Source organism: Adiantum capillus-veneris, chromosome 3 (genome assembly GCF_014529385.1).
Source record: "Adiantum capillus-veneris isolate H3 chromosome 3, ASM1452938v2, whole genome shotgun sequence".
Taxonomy (NCBI): Eukaryota; Viridiplantae; Streptophyta; class Polypodiopsida; order Polypodiales; family Pteridaceae; genus Adiantum; species Adiantum capillus-veneris.
The window spans coordinates 129,687,781-129,704,957 of NC_140933.1; the positions used below are offsets into that span (position 1 = coordinate 129,687,781).

At 45.4% G+C, this 17,177-nt stretch overlaps 1 protein-coding gene across 1 annotated transcript; it reads right to left on the bottom strand.

Moving 5' to 3' along the window:
• Window positions 1–8,873: 8,873 nt before the first annotated feature.
• Window positions 8,874–13,971, bottom strand: LOC147461708 (uncharacterized). The gene is made up of 5 exons (XM_086509176.1): window positions 13,440–13,971; window positions 12,932–12,990; window positions 12,734–12,846; window positions 11,819–12,644; window positions 8,874–11,734 (listed from the first exon to the last, which is right to left on the bottom strand). The coding sequence occupies exons 1-5, from the start codon at window positions 13,783–13,785 to the stop codon at window positions 9,788–9,790; spliced, it is 3,291 nt and encodes a 1,096-aa protein (XP_086365302.1). The 5' UTR covers window positions 13,786–13,971; the 3' UTR covers window positions 8,874–9,787.
• Between the last annotated feature and the right edge of the window lie 3,206 nt (window positions 13,972–17,177).

Here is a 17,177-nt window from a genome sequence, read left to right on the forward strand (position 1 = left end):
GTAAATTACTTCTTGTTTTGAAGTACTAAAGCCATTGAGTGGCTGCTTTCCCGTGGATGTAGCCCACATTGGGTGAACCACGTATATCGTGTGTACTCTCTCTCTCTCTCTCTCTACTCTATAATCTCGTGTATGTAAATCTGTCTCTCTCCATTAAGTAATCTACTCAATTATCTATTTAGCTACGTCTTATTTCCTAACACTACCAGGTTGCTTTCTTTTGTACAACTTTGATGATGTGGCACTCTTAAAAGGCCCAAAAATGAGTTCAAAATTTTCCTAATGTCCCGAATTCGGAAACAACACGGAATAATTTTACTTTTCTAAGTTGTGCCCAATCACAGCTTTTTGTCCAATCAATATTTACAATAGGGCTAACAATTCATGCTTTGATTTGTCCATCCAATTTTGAGCGAAATTTGACTTAAATAATGAGACTAACCCTTGTTGAGAGAGCTTTTAGAGGAATGATGTGACACAGACAAGTGGATGAAGAAATGAACGGAGAGTGCGTTCAATTGAGATGTATTGTTCATCACATATTATCGTGCTCAAAGTTTTTCAATCAAAAATATATCCATGCAACCTACATGTTTTGTTACTTCCAACAATTAAGCAATGAGATAGGGCCACATGTACACTAGCACACTGGTGAATGCGGAGCCAAAGCTTCATCCGAGGCTCTTGTAACTAAACTTGTGAACACATCCTCTCCAATTTACCAATGTTGCATAGGCTCAATCTAGTCTCTGCTACTCTCCTCAATGAAAATGTTCCACTAAAGACTACCCCAAGGTAAGTGTAAGCATATGTATACTCCATTGTCTCCTTGTTGTATGTGAATGCAGGTGCTGACCTCGTGATCCACTGTGAGGTGGTATTAAACACCATAACCTTGGTTTTTCCAAGGTTGACAGACAAACCACTTTCATGGGCAAACCCATGCAAGCATCCAAGTGACGTTTCATCCCCTCCGGAGAGTCGGAGATCAACACAATATCATCAGCATATAACAATAGTGGAATCCATGTCCTTGCCAGTTGTGCACCTCTATCACCATCTCTCTCAATATAACCAAAAACCTCATCCACATACATACCAAATAGAGTAGGAGAGAGCGGGCAGTCTTGCTTCACTCCGATAGTGGAGTGATCTAATGTAGATAGCCCCTCTGCAGTGCGTACATTCCCCACTATTGACATGTATAATGCCATGATCCGCCAAATCAGCTCTGTGGGTACTCCCATCTCCTGTAGTCTGCGCATCAATCTAGCTCTAGGTACTGTGTCAAAAGCTTTTCCGAAGTCCACAAAACTACAATAGATCCGTCTCCCATGTGATTTTCAATTCTTAATAATGGTGCTAAGTGTCGAGATGTGGTCAAGAGTAGAAAAATCTCTCCTAAAACCTGCCTGCCCGGTTACACGTATGCCCTCCCTCTCTACCCATCCACTCAGTTCCTGCTCAAGAATGGATGCGTACAACCGTTCCAATGTGTATCCAATCATGATAGTGTGATAATTCCCAAGCTCCATAGGGTGTCTTGATTTGAAGATAGATACAATAGTAGATAAGCTCCAAGTATCAGGCAAACCCTCATACACTGAAAGATTGAACATAACTGCTAGAAGCTATGTGAGAGATCCTTGGCATGTATAAAATGCTCACCCACTAAGCCGTCATGATTAGATTCTCTCGCAATCCTCATCCCATCAATGGGCTTCTTCACCATCTCAACGATGAAGCACATGTGTGTGGGCATGGATCAGGGGGTCAGGAAGGGGCAGCTGTCCAAGAATTATGTATAAAGATGATGTGTACTAGCCCCAAGCCTTTGTAGAGGTAATGGCAGGGGATGGGGAGTGCTCATGAAAGATTTTTCATGCCTCACGTGAGTCCTGACTCAAGAATAGTTGGTATAGATCTTCCTCTAGTCGAGCCAAAAATGCCTTCTCGGAAGTCAATCCATGATTGTTTGTAAGTGATGTGCCTCAAAAGCACCTCCCGTTTTAGTATGGCTCGTCTCGTGGCATTCCTCATCATACCAGCTGTTCTAGAGCATGCTCCCAGAGTGTCGTCTTTGCTCAGGCTGGGTGTGTGGGTATGTCTCTACTGCTACATCATGCAATGTCTGTGTCATTATAGTAGCAAGCTCCTCAAGAGGTCGCCTAGCTTCTCAATGCACGGGCGTCTGTAGATCCCATCTATGTATACAAAGTCAATCTCCCGCATGAAGTTGTAGCGACTAGGGGCTCCTACCTGTGGCATGTGTGCTACACTAAACGGGAAAGAGATGGTCATCAACACAAGGGCATGATCTACTGCCACACCAATAGGTCTGGGTCTAACTGTGAGATCCTAGATACTAGAGATGAAGCTCGGTTGTGCCATAACATAATCCAATGTGCTAGCTCCGTTCTGTATGGAAAGCATGTAAAACCTCCCACAATGGGAAATCTTTGTAGACCATTCAAGATGGCCAATCCATGTGTAATCCCCATGTCTATCAAGTGTCGTCCATACTCAGTATATGCTCCACATCTTGTGATAGTCTAGACAGGCCCGTCTTTGCAACATCTAGCTCCCTCAGCATCTCCTCTGAAGTATCATAAAATACTATCTGGTGATGGATAGTCCTGGCATTGAAGTCCCCTAGGATGAAAATGTCACCTATCTCTAGAGAACTCACATATGTCATCATCCAAAATAGAAAAGGGAGACTGTCCTCTGGGTGGTGCATATACTGACGTACTTGGGAGAAAGTAGCAAATAGCAGTGTAGAGATATCTGTTTGTCTCTGCTCTCAACCTTACCCACATGTACATAGCATGCTCATCCCTGCGGGCTATATGTATCAATGGCTGCAACTCCTTCTTGAATAACACTGTCACTTCCCTTGAGCCCAGCCCTTTGTGCTCTGATAGTATCTTCTGTCTATAAGCTGTCTCCCATCTGTATCTACTGATCTAAGGCAGAGTGCCCAAGGCCTAATGTGTCTCAGAGTAGAAAATGATGTCTCTCCCAATAAAACTATCCTCAAAAGCACCCATATCAAGGCACATAGATCCATTACAATTCCAAGTAGCAACTTTGAGTGTGGTCCCATAGGTCTCACACCATCATGTGGAGCGTCGCTCCAAAATCACCACTCTTCCATCTCAGTAAAAGGCAATCTTACCTTTCGGTAAGGTCATCCCCAAGAAGGATTCCCGTCTTCTTATGAGTTGGTCTCTTCTTCAAAAAGTCCTTCGTTCCACGAAGATGAGTGCCCTTTTTTTCGAGGTTTCCCCATTGCTTCCATTTTTCTTATTGCCCACTCTCCAAGCTCTCAAGTGCATCGGCTCATTAACCCCCATCATAGTCTTGAGTTCTTTTATCTCTTCGTTTACATTATCTTTGTCTTTAAGGCCACATATTCTCACAAGTAAAGTGGGCGCACGTCTTCCTTGCTCCTCTTTTATTGTTAGATTAATGATGGTGGGTGTAGACGCTATTTCCTTGCCTTTTCCTTTCTTGGAAACCTCGATCCATTTCTTCGCCTCATCCACTTTCTATTGAGTCTTTGTAATAACACTTCTACTACTGAGGGTTGCACTTCTCCCTCTTCAAGTGTGTTTCGGGATCACACCTCAACAAGCTCCTTGAGTAGCACAATCTCTTCATCTTGGGCCATCACACGATCTTCCAGTGTGGTTATCTTGCATGCATTCTTTGAGCATCTTTATTGTGTCCAAGAGGTTGCGATTGATCTTGTTAATAGTCTCGGTCATTTCTTCTTTGCACTTTTGAATGACATCCTCTAAATAGTCGCCTTTGTCATTCTACATCCTCTAAAGAGTCGGCTTTGTCATTTTGCTTCTTAGCCGCCAAAAGTGAGAGGGAGGAAGGGGTTCTTGCGATCAAGAGAGAACCACATTAAGCCCACAATATGTATCCATATATTCCCCACATCATGCAAACATACGTATTCCCCACATCAAGCCTACATTCCTGCAATTTCCAAAAGTTTTCCAAAAATTGAAAAATCTAATTTTCTGAGTTTTAGAGTTTTCCGACTTTCCTTGATATTTTTGATTAGTGTTTGTCTCTCTCTCTGAGCAGGGGCGAGGGAAACTTGTACAACCTGTGCTCACTGAGAGCACCTCCTCAATCCCCATTGTCAATGTTCGGAGCCACAGCTAAAGCCTTGCTAAGAGCAATCTGCTGATGCCCTGGTGTCCTCAGACCTGCGCACAGCACCCCTAAAACCTACACACACTGCTGTTGCGTGCTGGTGCTGGTGCTGAGGCTGAGGCCTACGCGCTGGTGCTAAAGGTGAGTCTACACGTGCGCAGGAGAGCAATAGAGAGAGCCCTGCTGGGGCTGAGTCTACGCAGAGAGAGAGAGAGAGAGCCTTCGGATGGAGCTCCAATAGCAACATAGCCCATCTGCATCCCTATGTATATATTTATTTATTTATATATATATATATATATATATATATATATATATATAGAGAGAGAGAGAGAGAGAGAGAGAGAGAGAGAGAGAGAGAGAGAAATGAAATAGTAACCTCTTCGAAAGGCCAAAATGACCTATGAGACCAGAAAGTTACAATTGGTGAATCTGATATCATGTTTGAGTACGGAAATTACAAAGAACTAACACTAAACTAAAGAAAAGGGAAATGAATCTGAAGCTGATTCAGAATTGAGTAGGTCGTTGTCAAATCTCATCAACCTCCTCGTACTCTGCTTGGCCGTCTTGCATGTCGAGCTAAAGTGATCTGTATCTTCTGCTGCATTCTTCGTCAATGGTGGGAGATCCCTCGAGGTCGCGGGCGTCTAGATCTGCCTAGCTCAATGGCTCGGTCAAGCAACGTACCGCTAGTGTGGGTGGGCTCTGAGATCTGTTGTGATGACTGCTCCTCTGGCTCTTCCTGCTGGTGTAAAGAAATCTTTGATTCGTCTTTGAGACTGTCTTTCCCCTAATGTTCTCAGCAAGCTCTCCGTAAGTCTGCGCAGCTCTAGCAGGAACAATCAGAGACATCTCTGATTCCTTGTATCTCATGACTCTAGAAAATGGACCGAAACCTTCTATAAACAGGCAATGGAAGCGGCCATGTATCTCATAGTACGCCCAGCAATGACATGTGTATTGTAGCTCTGTCTCTGGCTCTAAGTTACATAGGTGACATATCCTGGCCCCTGCTGACACCCCTCGGAATCGGCCAGTCTCAATCTAGAGCTGATGTGAGGATGTGTGTATCTATCCAATAGCGCATCGTATCCCATGAGATAAGTGCGTATCCATGTATGCAGGCCTAGTCACAAAACCGTCCTCCGTGAGTTGGAGAAGATGCTCTCTGTAGAAGGCCATCTTCGTGTCCAACTCCTGTGTCAGTTGTATCCATGTGCTCCTCATATCTAGGTGAATCACATCTTGGCGTATGAGACTGGTGATCTTTGTCTTTGTGAGAGACAAGGAGGATGCATCCAAAGAGTATTGAAACGGAGGCAATCCATCCATGTTGAAACCATGTGACTGAAACCACGCTATCATCTGTCCATACCAACCTGTTGTATCGCCTTGTAGTGCTAGTTGTTGAGAAGACTCCAGGGCAAGCCGAGCGTATCTGTTCCTAGGGAGATCCCATAAACCATGTATAAAGGATGCTGATTTAGTCAATGCCTCCACCATGGGGGGGGGGGGGGGGGGGGGGGGGGGCTATCTCGGCTCGGATAATCTCATGCGGTACTGATGCCTTAGCCCAATTCATCCGAGCGATGCCTCTCCATACATCTCCATCCATCTGTGTTGCCAGAACTCCCATGGTGGTCAATCGAGGGTCCCCATACCTAAACTCCATAGAGCATAGCTGAAATCACTAGCGTGTCAAAAAGGCAGAGCTTTGTTCGTGGTTCCTGAAACTAAACTTGCTAACACATCCTCTCCAGTCCTCCCAAGGCTGCATATGCTCTCGTCAGTCTAGTCTCTGATGCTCTCCTCAGTGAAAACACCGGTCCACTGAAGACCACCCCAAGATAAGTATATGCATGTGTGTACTTCACAATCTCTTGGCCATACGTAAATGTGGGTGCTGACCTCTTGACCCACTGTGGTGTGGTGTTGAACACCATGATCTTGGTTTTTCCCACGTTGACATACAATCCACTGTCACGAGCAAATGTATGCAAAGCATCCAAATGACGTTGCATCCCCTCTGGAGAGTCAGAAATCAACACAATATCGCCAGCATATAGTAACAACAGAATCCATGTCCCTGCTAGTTGAGCCCCTCTGTTTCCCTGACGCTCTACATAGTCTGAAAACTCATCCACATACATCCCAAAAAGAGTCGGAGATAGGGGGCATCCCTACTTTACTGCACTAGTGGAGTGAACCATGTCAGACATTCCCTCGATAGTGCTTACCCGGCCCATCACTATCTTGTATAAAAGCCTGAATACCCCAAATCAGCTTTGTAGGCACACCCAGGTCCTGTAGTCTGCATATAAGTCCGACTCTCAGCACTATGTCAAAAGCTTTGCGAAACTCCACAAAGCTACAATAGATCCTCTTGCCATGGTGTCTACCCTCCTCAATAATAGCTCTGAATGTCAAAATATGGTCAAGAGTGGAGAAACCTCTCCTAAATCTTGCTTGCCCTGGTGCTTGTATGCCCTCCCGCTCTGCCCATCTACTCGGCTCTTGTTGAAGAATGGATCCATACAACCTAGCGACCAACCATGATGGTGCAATAATTCCTGGGAATCATGGGATCTCCCGACTTGAAAATAGGCCCAAGCATAGACATACTCCAAGTCTCAATGAAGCCTTCATACATGGCTTGATTAAACATCATAGCAAGGAGCTCTGCACACATATCTCTGGCATGGATGAAGTGCTCTGCTACCAGACCATCATGATCACGTGCTCTCCTTGTCTTCATCTTGTCAATGGCTTTCCTTACCCTCTCGGCAGTAAAGAAAGAACATATCTCCGGGCATGCCTCTAGTGGGTCCGACAAAGGTGGTTGCCCTGATGTTGTATAGAGAGATGTGGCATATTCCCCCCATGTCTCTATGGATGTGACGTCTTTGTGGATGTGTTTGCTGGTGGTGGTGAATGCTCATGGAATAGCCTCCATGCTTCGCTGGAGTCTTGACTCATAAATAGTTGATACAGATCTCGCTCTAGCTAAGATAGATAAGCCCTTTTCTTTCATCGCACTAGGCGACGAAAGATAGTCCGTGACTGTCTATGTGGTAATACCCATGAGCGCTTCCCTCTGTAATTGATCGTCTCTCTACACTCCTCATCGTACCAATTGTCTTGGGGCATGCTCCCAAATCGTCTCCGTGTAGGCTGGCTATGGGGATATGCCTCTGATGTTGCAACATGCAACGTCCCTGTCAATATCTGAGTGAGTTCAGCTAGTGGCCGTCCTGGCTCCCGAGTGCATAGGTGCCTGTATATCTCATCCATATACGCAAGATCCGTCTCCCTCATGAAGGTATACCGAGTGTGTGTTCTCCTAATGGAGCTGTGATGAGCTGAAACGTCGGGGTGAAAAACAAGATAGCATGATCAACTGCTACTCCAATTGGCCTAGTGCCAACCATGAAATCCTGAAAGAATGGAATAAAACCTAGCTGGGCCATTACATAATCCATTGTGCTAGCACCATGTCAGAGTGGAAAGCAAGTAAAACCTCCAGCTGTCGAAAGACATTCAAAATGGCCAATCTATGAGCAATTCCCATATCTATCCAAGTATCTGCCATACTCAGTGTATTCCTCATCTTGTGATAGTCTGGATACGCCCATCTCTATCACGTCGAGCTCCCTAAGCATCTCCTATGAAGTATCATAAAATAGTGTCTGGTAATGGACAATCCTAGCATTGAAGTCCCCTAGTATGATAATGTCACCATCCTTGGAAAACTCCCATATGTCATTATCCAAAACAGCAAAGGGGATTGTCCTCTAAGTGATGCATATACTGACGTACTAGGAGGAAACTAGTAGATAGAATATGTAGAGATATCTGCCATCTCTACCCTGAGCCTCACCCACATGTACCTAGCATGTTCATCCTTACGCATTATATATATCAATGGCTGCAGATCCTCCCTTAATAGAACTGCCACTCCCCCTCAATCTCTGATCTAGTCTCAGTCTCCTGTCTGCAGACCGTCTCCCATCTATATCCGCTCGCCTGTGGCAATCCACTTGATGCGTCTCAGAGTAGAAAATGATGTCTCAAGCTATCCTCAAAGGCACTTACATCAAGACAGAGTAACCCATTACAATTCCAGGCTGCCATCTTGAGTGTGGTCACATAGGTCTCCCACCATCATGTGGAGCGTAGCTCCAATATCACCACCCTTCCATCCCAGTAAAAAGCAATCTCGACACTAAAAGACTCCTCATAGCTATATTTGTGACTTCTTATTTGCTACTATCATTACAAAATCAAGGCATCAAAATGACGGCAATGAAGATGGGGATGAAACTAATTTCAGCATCAAACTTGCATGATTCCTAGACACAAGATTCATATAAATAAGTTAGCTAATACCAATTAATGTCACAGTATCACCATTCCCTAAACCTTATAAAATAAAACAGATGAAGAGGCATGATTTGTACCCAAAAACTTAAAACCCTGAAGAGGTCCACCCTATGAAGAACACTAAATCCATAATATAAATCAGCTGCAGTGCAATAAAAGATCACAGCTAGATGCCAGGTTCAATCTACATAAAACTATTCCCAAAGACCTAGCTTTGTGGCAGCTCAGCTTATCAGAATCATAAGTTGACCTTTTTCGCAGCTCAGAACAGTGTCAATGTCATTATGTGAGGATCGATTGAGCACAAAACACATTACTTAACCAGCTGAAATCATGATAATTGATGCACTTGCAGTACCACGTAAGTACCCAGCACCAGCAATACATAAGTGGAGAGGTGTCATGAACGAGTTTCAACCAAAAAGGCTTCACACCTCAAGCAACGAGTAGCTTCTCATACTGCACACCCATAACAAGGCCTTGATAGCAGACTAACATTTTGTCGGAAAAAAATGTTAACAGTTCCATAAAATGTGTAGTTCTTGCATCCTTGTGGACACGGACATGAATATCTCTTCTCCATGCAAAACCAAGGAGTTTTGAGTGAATCTTATTCAAGAAATAACAATTGAAGCCTTCTTCATGTATGTATGAAGACAGGAGGCAGCCATAACAACACCTGTATCAGACACCCCCACATGCCTGACAAGTTCATCAAAAGAAAACCATAAAATACACAACAGACACAATACCCCAAAACATTCAATCGGTCGACTGCAACCATTCGATGCATCGGGTCAACTGGCAATTTAATCTCAGTGATTACACATCAGCTGTGCTTCCGTTGCGGCTTCCATAAGCCCCCAAAAAAAAACCGAAAACCACCACGAATCCAAATGGCCACCTTACAGATGGCTATACAAGCATGTTCCCGTCTTAGCAAAACATCCCAGGCTCAATTGATGCAACTGACCATGCAACACGACTACACCTTGAAGTAATGACTTGCACCTCCTTTCTTTGCAACTGGACAATCTGAAGGTACTTTAAACTGTCAGTCTTACCGATCGTAATGGATCAAACCCATTGGGCAGGGAATTCCCATCGCCGAAGTCTTTTGATTGACATCATGCTCCTCTGACAAGTCGTGTGCGTGACAACATGTTCCTTAACAAGTATGCTGAAGTGAGAGTCTTATAACCCCTGTTCTCATGAAGCCACAAGACGTTAACTACTTCCCCCTCTTAGCACCTCCTATCCTCTTTGCTTTTATGAACTTCCTCCCTGACTTCTCCCCAGCACCAGCTGCACCAAGAGAAAAACCTCCAGTAAATTCCATCCCTGAAGCTCCTGAAGGTGCCTGACCAGTAGAACCAGGTAAAGCAAAAGGGTTTGGCGCCGGTGCCGCAGGCTGATTACCGAATCCAAAAGGCTGTCCAGTGGACGAGGTTGTACTCTGCTGTCCCCCAAATGTAAATGAGAAAGGTGATGTGGCTGGCTGAGCTCCAAATGAAAAGTTTGAAGCAGGAGCAGCCCCACTTGAGAAGACTGGTTGCGAGGCTGTTGAGGCAGCAGCACCAAACTGGAATGGGCTGGCATTTGCTCCCCCACTCTGAGCGAACGGATTGGCTGCCACATTGGTCGGTTGCCCACCAAACGGAAAGGTCTGTCCTCCAAATGAAGGAATTGATGGTATAGACGAGGTGCCAGCACTTGCTCCACCAAATGGGAAAGATGGTGGTGACGGTGTTGTAGGAGGCGCTTGAAAAGAGAAGGTGGCAGTGTTATTTTGAACTCCTCCCCCAGTGAATCCACTGGCAGATAGTGCCGTCTGGCCTCCAAATACTGAGTTTGAATTTGCTGAAGAAGATGGGCTAGCCTGAGCACCAAACAAGAAAGGAGAAGGTGCAGGAGAGGTTGCTGGAAAAGTTAAGGGTGCAGAAGACGTGGCTGGGAACATGAATGAGGTGGATGAGGCTGCAGAAGAAGACCCGAATAAGAAGGCAGACTGTGAACTCGATGAAAAAGGACTAGCAGGCGCTGACCCAGAAGTTCCAAAGGGAAACAGCTGCCCTGTAGCACTGCCTGACTGACTATTAAAAGGAGATTGAGATACTTCGGAAGGAGTTGAAGATTGCATAGGGAACGAGAATGGAGAGGATGCAGGACGAGAGGCAAATGCACCTGTTTCACTTATAGGCGTGGAAACCGCATTTGATGTTGACCCAAACAACGAAACAGGAGCAGAAGGACCCAAAATTGAGCTGTCTGGCTCCTCCGTCATTGGATCAGTTGCCATGGTATCCACATCATTCTGTTTACTCTCCGTGATCGGGCTCTCAAACATGGGAGAATGTCTAGCACCACCAGCTTCAAGAGGACTATCAGCTGCCACAGCATTGAATGGTTGTGTCTCACTCGAGCCAGCTTGATTGACTGCAGGTAGAGGTGCCGGGGTGGCAGCAAACAATGGCAATCGTGAAGCAGACACTGTTGGCGCTTCAGCTGCTGCTAAAAATTTTGGACCAGCTGCTGGGGCTATAAGGCTTGGTGTTACATTTTCTGTGCTTGCTGGCATCGGCTGGGACGCACTGGCAAAGAAAAGACCACTTGCTTCTGGTGTTCCAGTTTGAGTTGCTTCAACTTTCCGCTTAGCTCCTTCTTTCTTAGCTGGTTCTTTCCCTGGTGCAGTTTCTGATGGCAAGGAAATTAGAGGGGCAGCCACTGCTTCTGCTTCTGGGACAAGAAGAGAAGCTTCAGCAGGAGAAACATCAGGTGGCGGTCTTGGCACAGGTAGTGGAGATGAAATCAGGGGCACTGACGATGCAATAGGCGATGGTGTAGTGGTGGATGCTTTCACTTCACCTGATTCCCTACCGTTGTTTGTAATTGCAGGCAGGTAGCTTGGCAAAGTATATTGCTTCTCAATGGTTGGAACCATGGAAGGAGGCTTGAATGACGGTGCTGCTGAGGAAACCACAGGCAGACTTTTAGGCCTCCCAGCAACACTATTTGGTTGCCGTTCTACTGGCACAGGTCTCTTGGCAGAGTCAAGTGCAGAAGAGCGAGGTATATTATCAGGTAGGATTGCAAAAAGCTGCCTTGTTGTACCCTCCTTTGCTTCGATCAAAGCCGTGTCAGTGATAGGCACAATGGCCTCCTCATCTGAAGAGGAATCCTGCAAGAAAAAGAAAAAGGCTTGTGATCTAAATCCAACACAATAAAAGACAAGCCAACACCACCCTGGAGATAGACTACTGACCTCAAAAAAGGCACTGATACGAAAACCTTTCCTCTTTGAAGCCTTCTCTGGTAAGATGGCAGGTAACTCAGAAGACATAGCTACTGACCCTGAGACAGACTTCTCCAGAGCTGGAGACAGGCTGGTCACCACAGGCTTAGGTGGCTCAAAACTAGGTTCAGGTACATCATTGGATGCTGGCAACTCAGAAGATTGTCTATTTGAGTCAAGGGCACTATCCCTAGCTTTAGATGACTCAGGTAAATCCTCAGTCTGGATCGGCCCTGTTGCAATTGCAGGTTCTTCCACAGATTTCCCTTTGAAAGGCAATACGACTTCCTCTGACTGCTCCGGACTCTTTTCAGACTTGTCACTGTGTTTCAAAGCTGCTATAGATGCTTGAGGGCGCCCCATTGCAGTAGTTACTTGCCTTAGATATGGACTTGAATTTGGTGTGACTGTCATCCTCTGACGAACCCTTCTCGCAGGCACTGTTAGCACAATGTCATCATCATCATCTGCAATAAGTCGCCTTTTCAGCATCCGTACAGAAGCTCCAGATGCCACACAAGCCCTTGAAGCCTCCAAACAGCCCCTCTCAGGAGTACCATCCAGTAAAATTTTTCTCGAAGAAGGCCCCGCAACTTCAATAGGTCGTGAAGAAGTGCTCTGCCATGGGGGCATCTCCCGTCTACCCATGTACGCTTTAGCTAATATAACAGGATTAGATTCTTCACTGACTTGCTTGACCATGTTAAGCCTCCTAGTGGCTTCAGGATTGGTATTCACTACACTGCCTCCATAACCTCGAGAAAGTAAAACTTCAGTCAATCGCTTCACTTCCTCCCTGATAAACAAGATTTGCATGCCCAGATTAATTCCACCAATCACAAAGCACACCTTATACACATAAATTATCAAATACTAATATTAGACCTGGATAACGACTGTTGTTTCAAAAACTCTTCAACTTCCACAAAGCCCATATCCCCCCCACCGAGCCTCCCATCACCACCTTCTTGGAATGAACTTTCAACAGAGTGTCTATCCTGGATTTGGCAAACAAACAGCCCAATATAGAGAAAGGAATGGTGAAAAGATTTGTCAAAAGTGAGAAGAGAAACAAAAACCTACGCTAGTAATGAGAGGGTTCGACTTTTCACTGTCATGGGTATCCGGTGATCCCCTCCCAGCTGCACCATTCAAATATAGAGCTTTAGAGATCGCCACTTGTGAACAGTTGAAAATGAAACAAAGATCTAGCATAATTCTAATAGATGCGATTGCAAGACAATTCAAACTGAAAACCCAGATTTAACAGGTTTTTGAGACAACCCTTGCAAGTCTATAAGCAATGGTAAAACTACACAATTATACCAAAACAGTTGGACTCACGAGATGCAAATATCTTAATATGACATTGATGTCATGAAGGAAAATGCCAGGGACAATTTTACTAAATGTAAGGGAGCACCAAACACTCATAACATTGGTCAAGAGAGCAGGATGATTAAGCCCCAAACTAACCAACACACACAGCTTGCCCTTGAGAACTTAAACTAGATAACTTCCTTGGAATCCCTATGACAAAACAAAAGCAAAGATCAAGTGGTATCTATTTCTTCAAACATACAATGCACACCTGTAGCCTGAGTGCCATTGCCAATCCAACGGGTCTGCCTACGTTTGAAAAATGACTCAAACAGATACGAGGCCGAAGACGTTAAAAGGTTGGATGCAGAATCCACCAGCCGGACAGGAAGGGAAGAAACTTGTCGGCCTGATGGCAGAGGGCTAGCACGGGTGCCAGAAGCTAAAGGCCGATCATAGGGTTTTTTCTTGAAGAGGGAAATGCGAGACAGGCGTAGCTTCCCGCCCTTTCCCCCATTTCCAGCTTCCTTGGTGTATTGCTTCTCCTTTGCTCCATCGTTATTTCTGTGCACCTGGGTCGCCTCATTGTCGAAGAGCGGAAACCTGCCTTGGGCCATTGGCAGGGATCACGGAATGCCAACCTGTTGAGCTCAGCTTTCCGACTACGCAGAAAGAATGGTTGGTGACCCAAGAACACGAGGCCGATGACGATCTGCGTTGGGCGATCGTTAGAAACCCGGGCATAAACCCTAATAGCAAAAGAGAGCGGTTCGTCACGACGCCCGCCACATATCCAAACCTTTTGAAATCCAACAGTTACCAAAGCTGCGTGTGTATCGTGTAAGTATGACATCCAAGTCATGAGATCGATCCCGCAGCCTCAAACAAATCAAAACACTTGAGGTGGCCATGCGGTGGGTCAAATATTGAACATGTGACACCTCAGTAACGTGGAGCAATGCTACCAATCTCAACATTATCTCATTGGTTGAAGCATTGTATACAAACATATATAACTTGGAGCAGATTACACTAGCAAGACGATGCTACCGATCTCAACATTATCTCATTGGTTGAAGCATTGTATACAAATATCCGGAACATGAAAGAGCTTTGTGTACTTTGATAGAAGATAAATTTGCAAAAAGAAAACAAAGCCCTTCAAACCCTGGAAATTTGTTGCTTAGGTATCACTAGAGGAGTGTAGATTGAGTAACCTAACATTTTTTTCTATGAGCAGAGGTTAGGGGGTGAAGTGGAATGGGGGGGCTAAGCAACACAGTGTGGGTGTATCCTCAGAAAGAGCTGAGATCCAACATTGGTCGCTGGCGGATCTCATCAATCTCCTCCATGGTTAGTAGTCTGATCGGGCATCATGTGTGTCGGGCAAGAGTGATTTGAATTCTCTGGTGCAGCCTCCGTCAGTGTTGTGTAGTCCTCCACACTCGTGAGCATCTGAATCTCCCTAGCTTGGTCGCTCGGTCAATCAGTGTGTCTCTGGTGTGAGGAGAATGTGGGCTCTGCTGTGGTAGTAGCTCCTCCGGATGTCCAGTGTCTGCTCTAAAGAAGTCTGTGATCCGTCTCTGAGACTAGCTAGTCTCTCCTCTCATCAGGCTCTCTTTGTGTCTGCACAACTTGAGCAAAAACAATCCCAAGCATCTCTGGTCCTCGTATCCCATGACTCTAGAGAGTGGCCCAAAGCCCTCTCTAAACAGGCAATGGAAGAGGCCTCGTATCTCATAGGAGACTGGGCAGTGGCATGTGTAGTGCAACTCTGGCTCTGGCTCCATGTAACACAGGGGGCATGCATGGCCTCTGATTGTAAACACCAAGGGATTGCCCTCCTGGTCCATCCGCCCAACCTCCCTTTAATAGGCTCCTAGCCCCTTTCGGACCCCTTCCCACTGGCAGCCGGCCCTTGGCCGAGTCCGTGACCCCTTGGTTTGGCCCTTGGCCTGACATTACTCCCCCCTTGGAGAAGCGTTTTCGTCCTCGAAAACAAAAGTGGGGAATTTCTTCTTAAAAACACTAATGTTTTCCCAAGTGGCACCCTCTTCAGGGCGATCTTTCCACTTGACTAAAGCTTGACTACGTATATGATGACGAGTACGGAGTTCATGAAAATCTAAAATGCGTTCAGGTTCATGCGGTTGAGTGGGAGGTTCAGTGAAATCAACCAATATCTGCTGGCCGATAACATTGTCGTCCCCATGCAAGCGTTTACGTAAACGACTTACATGAAATACCGGATGGACACGCGAGTGCGCAGGTAACTCAAGTTTGTAGGCCCTATCACCAACTCGCTTGAGTATCTTGAATGGCCCACAATAACGTGGAGATAATTTGGGTGTAGGTCCAGTCTTCAGACTTTCTGAATGCTCTGGCACACGCAAAAATACCTCTTCACCTTCCGTGAAGGTAACTTGCCGACATTTCTCATCAGCATACTTCTTATACCAATCCTGTGCTTGTCGAACATTTTGACGAGCAAGTCTCAGCATTCCCATATGATCTTGGAGAAACTCCTTGACCTGTTGAAGCTTCTCAGTTGCCAACCCCACCGTCACTGGTGATCTAGGTTGAAAACCATACATAAGCATGAATGGACTAAAACCAGTTGTAACATGCTTAGCACTATTATATGCAAACTCAAGAATAGGAAGATAATCTTCCCAATCTGATTGCTTCTTGCTAACGTATGCTCGTAGCATATCCTCTAGCACTTGGTTGACTCGTTCCGTCTGACCATCTGTTTCAGGGTGATCAGCCGTACTTAAATTAAGGTGTGTACCCAATCGTTTAAAAACAGCCCTCCAAAAATGAATGTTAAACTTGGGATCACGACCACTCACAATGTTACTTGGCAATCCATACAACCGGTAAAGATTGTCCACAAATAACTTAGCTAATTCTGGAGTCTTAATGGTGGACTTGGTTGAAATAAACCGACAAAGTTTAGTCAACCGGTCTACGACCACCCATACCGAGTCATGTCCTCGAATAGTGGTTGGTAAACCCACAATAAAATCCATGGAGATACTTTCCCATTTACCATTGGGAATCTCTAAAGGATATAAGAGTCCTCCTGCTTTCAGGCGCTCTGCTTTATTAGCTTAACATTTTTGGCAATGCAAGACATAGTCTTGAACATACCCATGCAAACCTGGCCAGTAAAACTGTCGTCTTACAAGTGCATAAGTTTTCTTAATTCCCGGGTGCCCTGCACTTGGACTATCGTGACATTCATAAAGAATTTGGCACCGAACGTCCGCGTCCGTCGGTACACACACTCTCCCCTTGTGGAGTAGGTACCCATCATCTATGGAAAAATTCTTCCATCGCTGCAGTTCCTCACTCGAAAGAGGAGAACTAGGTGTGGAGGAAACAAAACCACTACCAACATTGGAGTGAGAAGGATCCCTCTTTCTAACATAGCTCCACACCTTGGAGTATGCAGTATCATGCTCGCACTTACCTTTGAGAGATTTCAAAAACTCACTCCGCAATTCCGTGAAAAGGAGAGAGTTGATCTCTGGCATTCGGCTGAGAGCATCAGCCACTACATTGTACCTCCCTTTACGATATCGTAGCTTGGCGTCATACTCCTGAAGAATCTCAGCCCACCTGGCCTTGCGACCCTTCAAATCACTTTGTTGTGTAAACCACTTGATGCTTTCATGGTCAAACACAATCTCGAACTGTGCACCATACAAATAATATCGCCATGTCTTTAAAGCAGACACTATTGCATAGAGGTCTCGTTCGTAAGCAGAGTAATTCTGTTGTGCTGAATCCAGCTTCTTGCTTTTAAATGCAATCGGCCTTCCCTCCTGCAGAAGGACTGCTCCAATCGCACGATTACTAGCATCCGTTTCCAAAACGAATGGCTTTAAGGGATCCACAATAGCCAAAACAGGAGCTGTGGCTAATGTGTCCTTAAGTTTGTCAAAACTTTGCTGTTGTTCTAATCCCCACTGAAAAGTCTTGCCCTTGGCTTTCAGCTGATCTG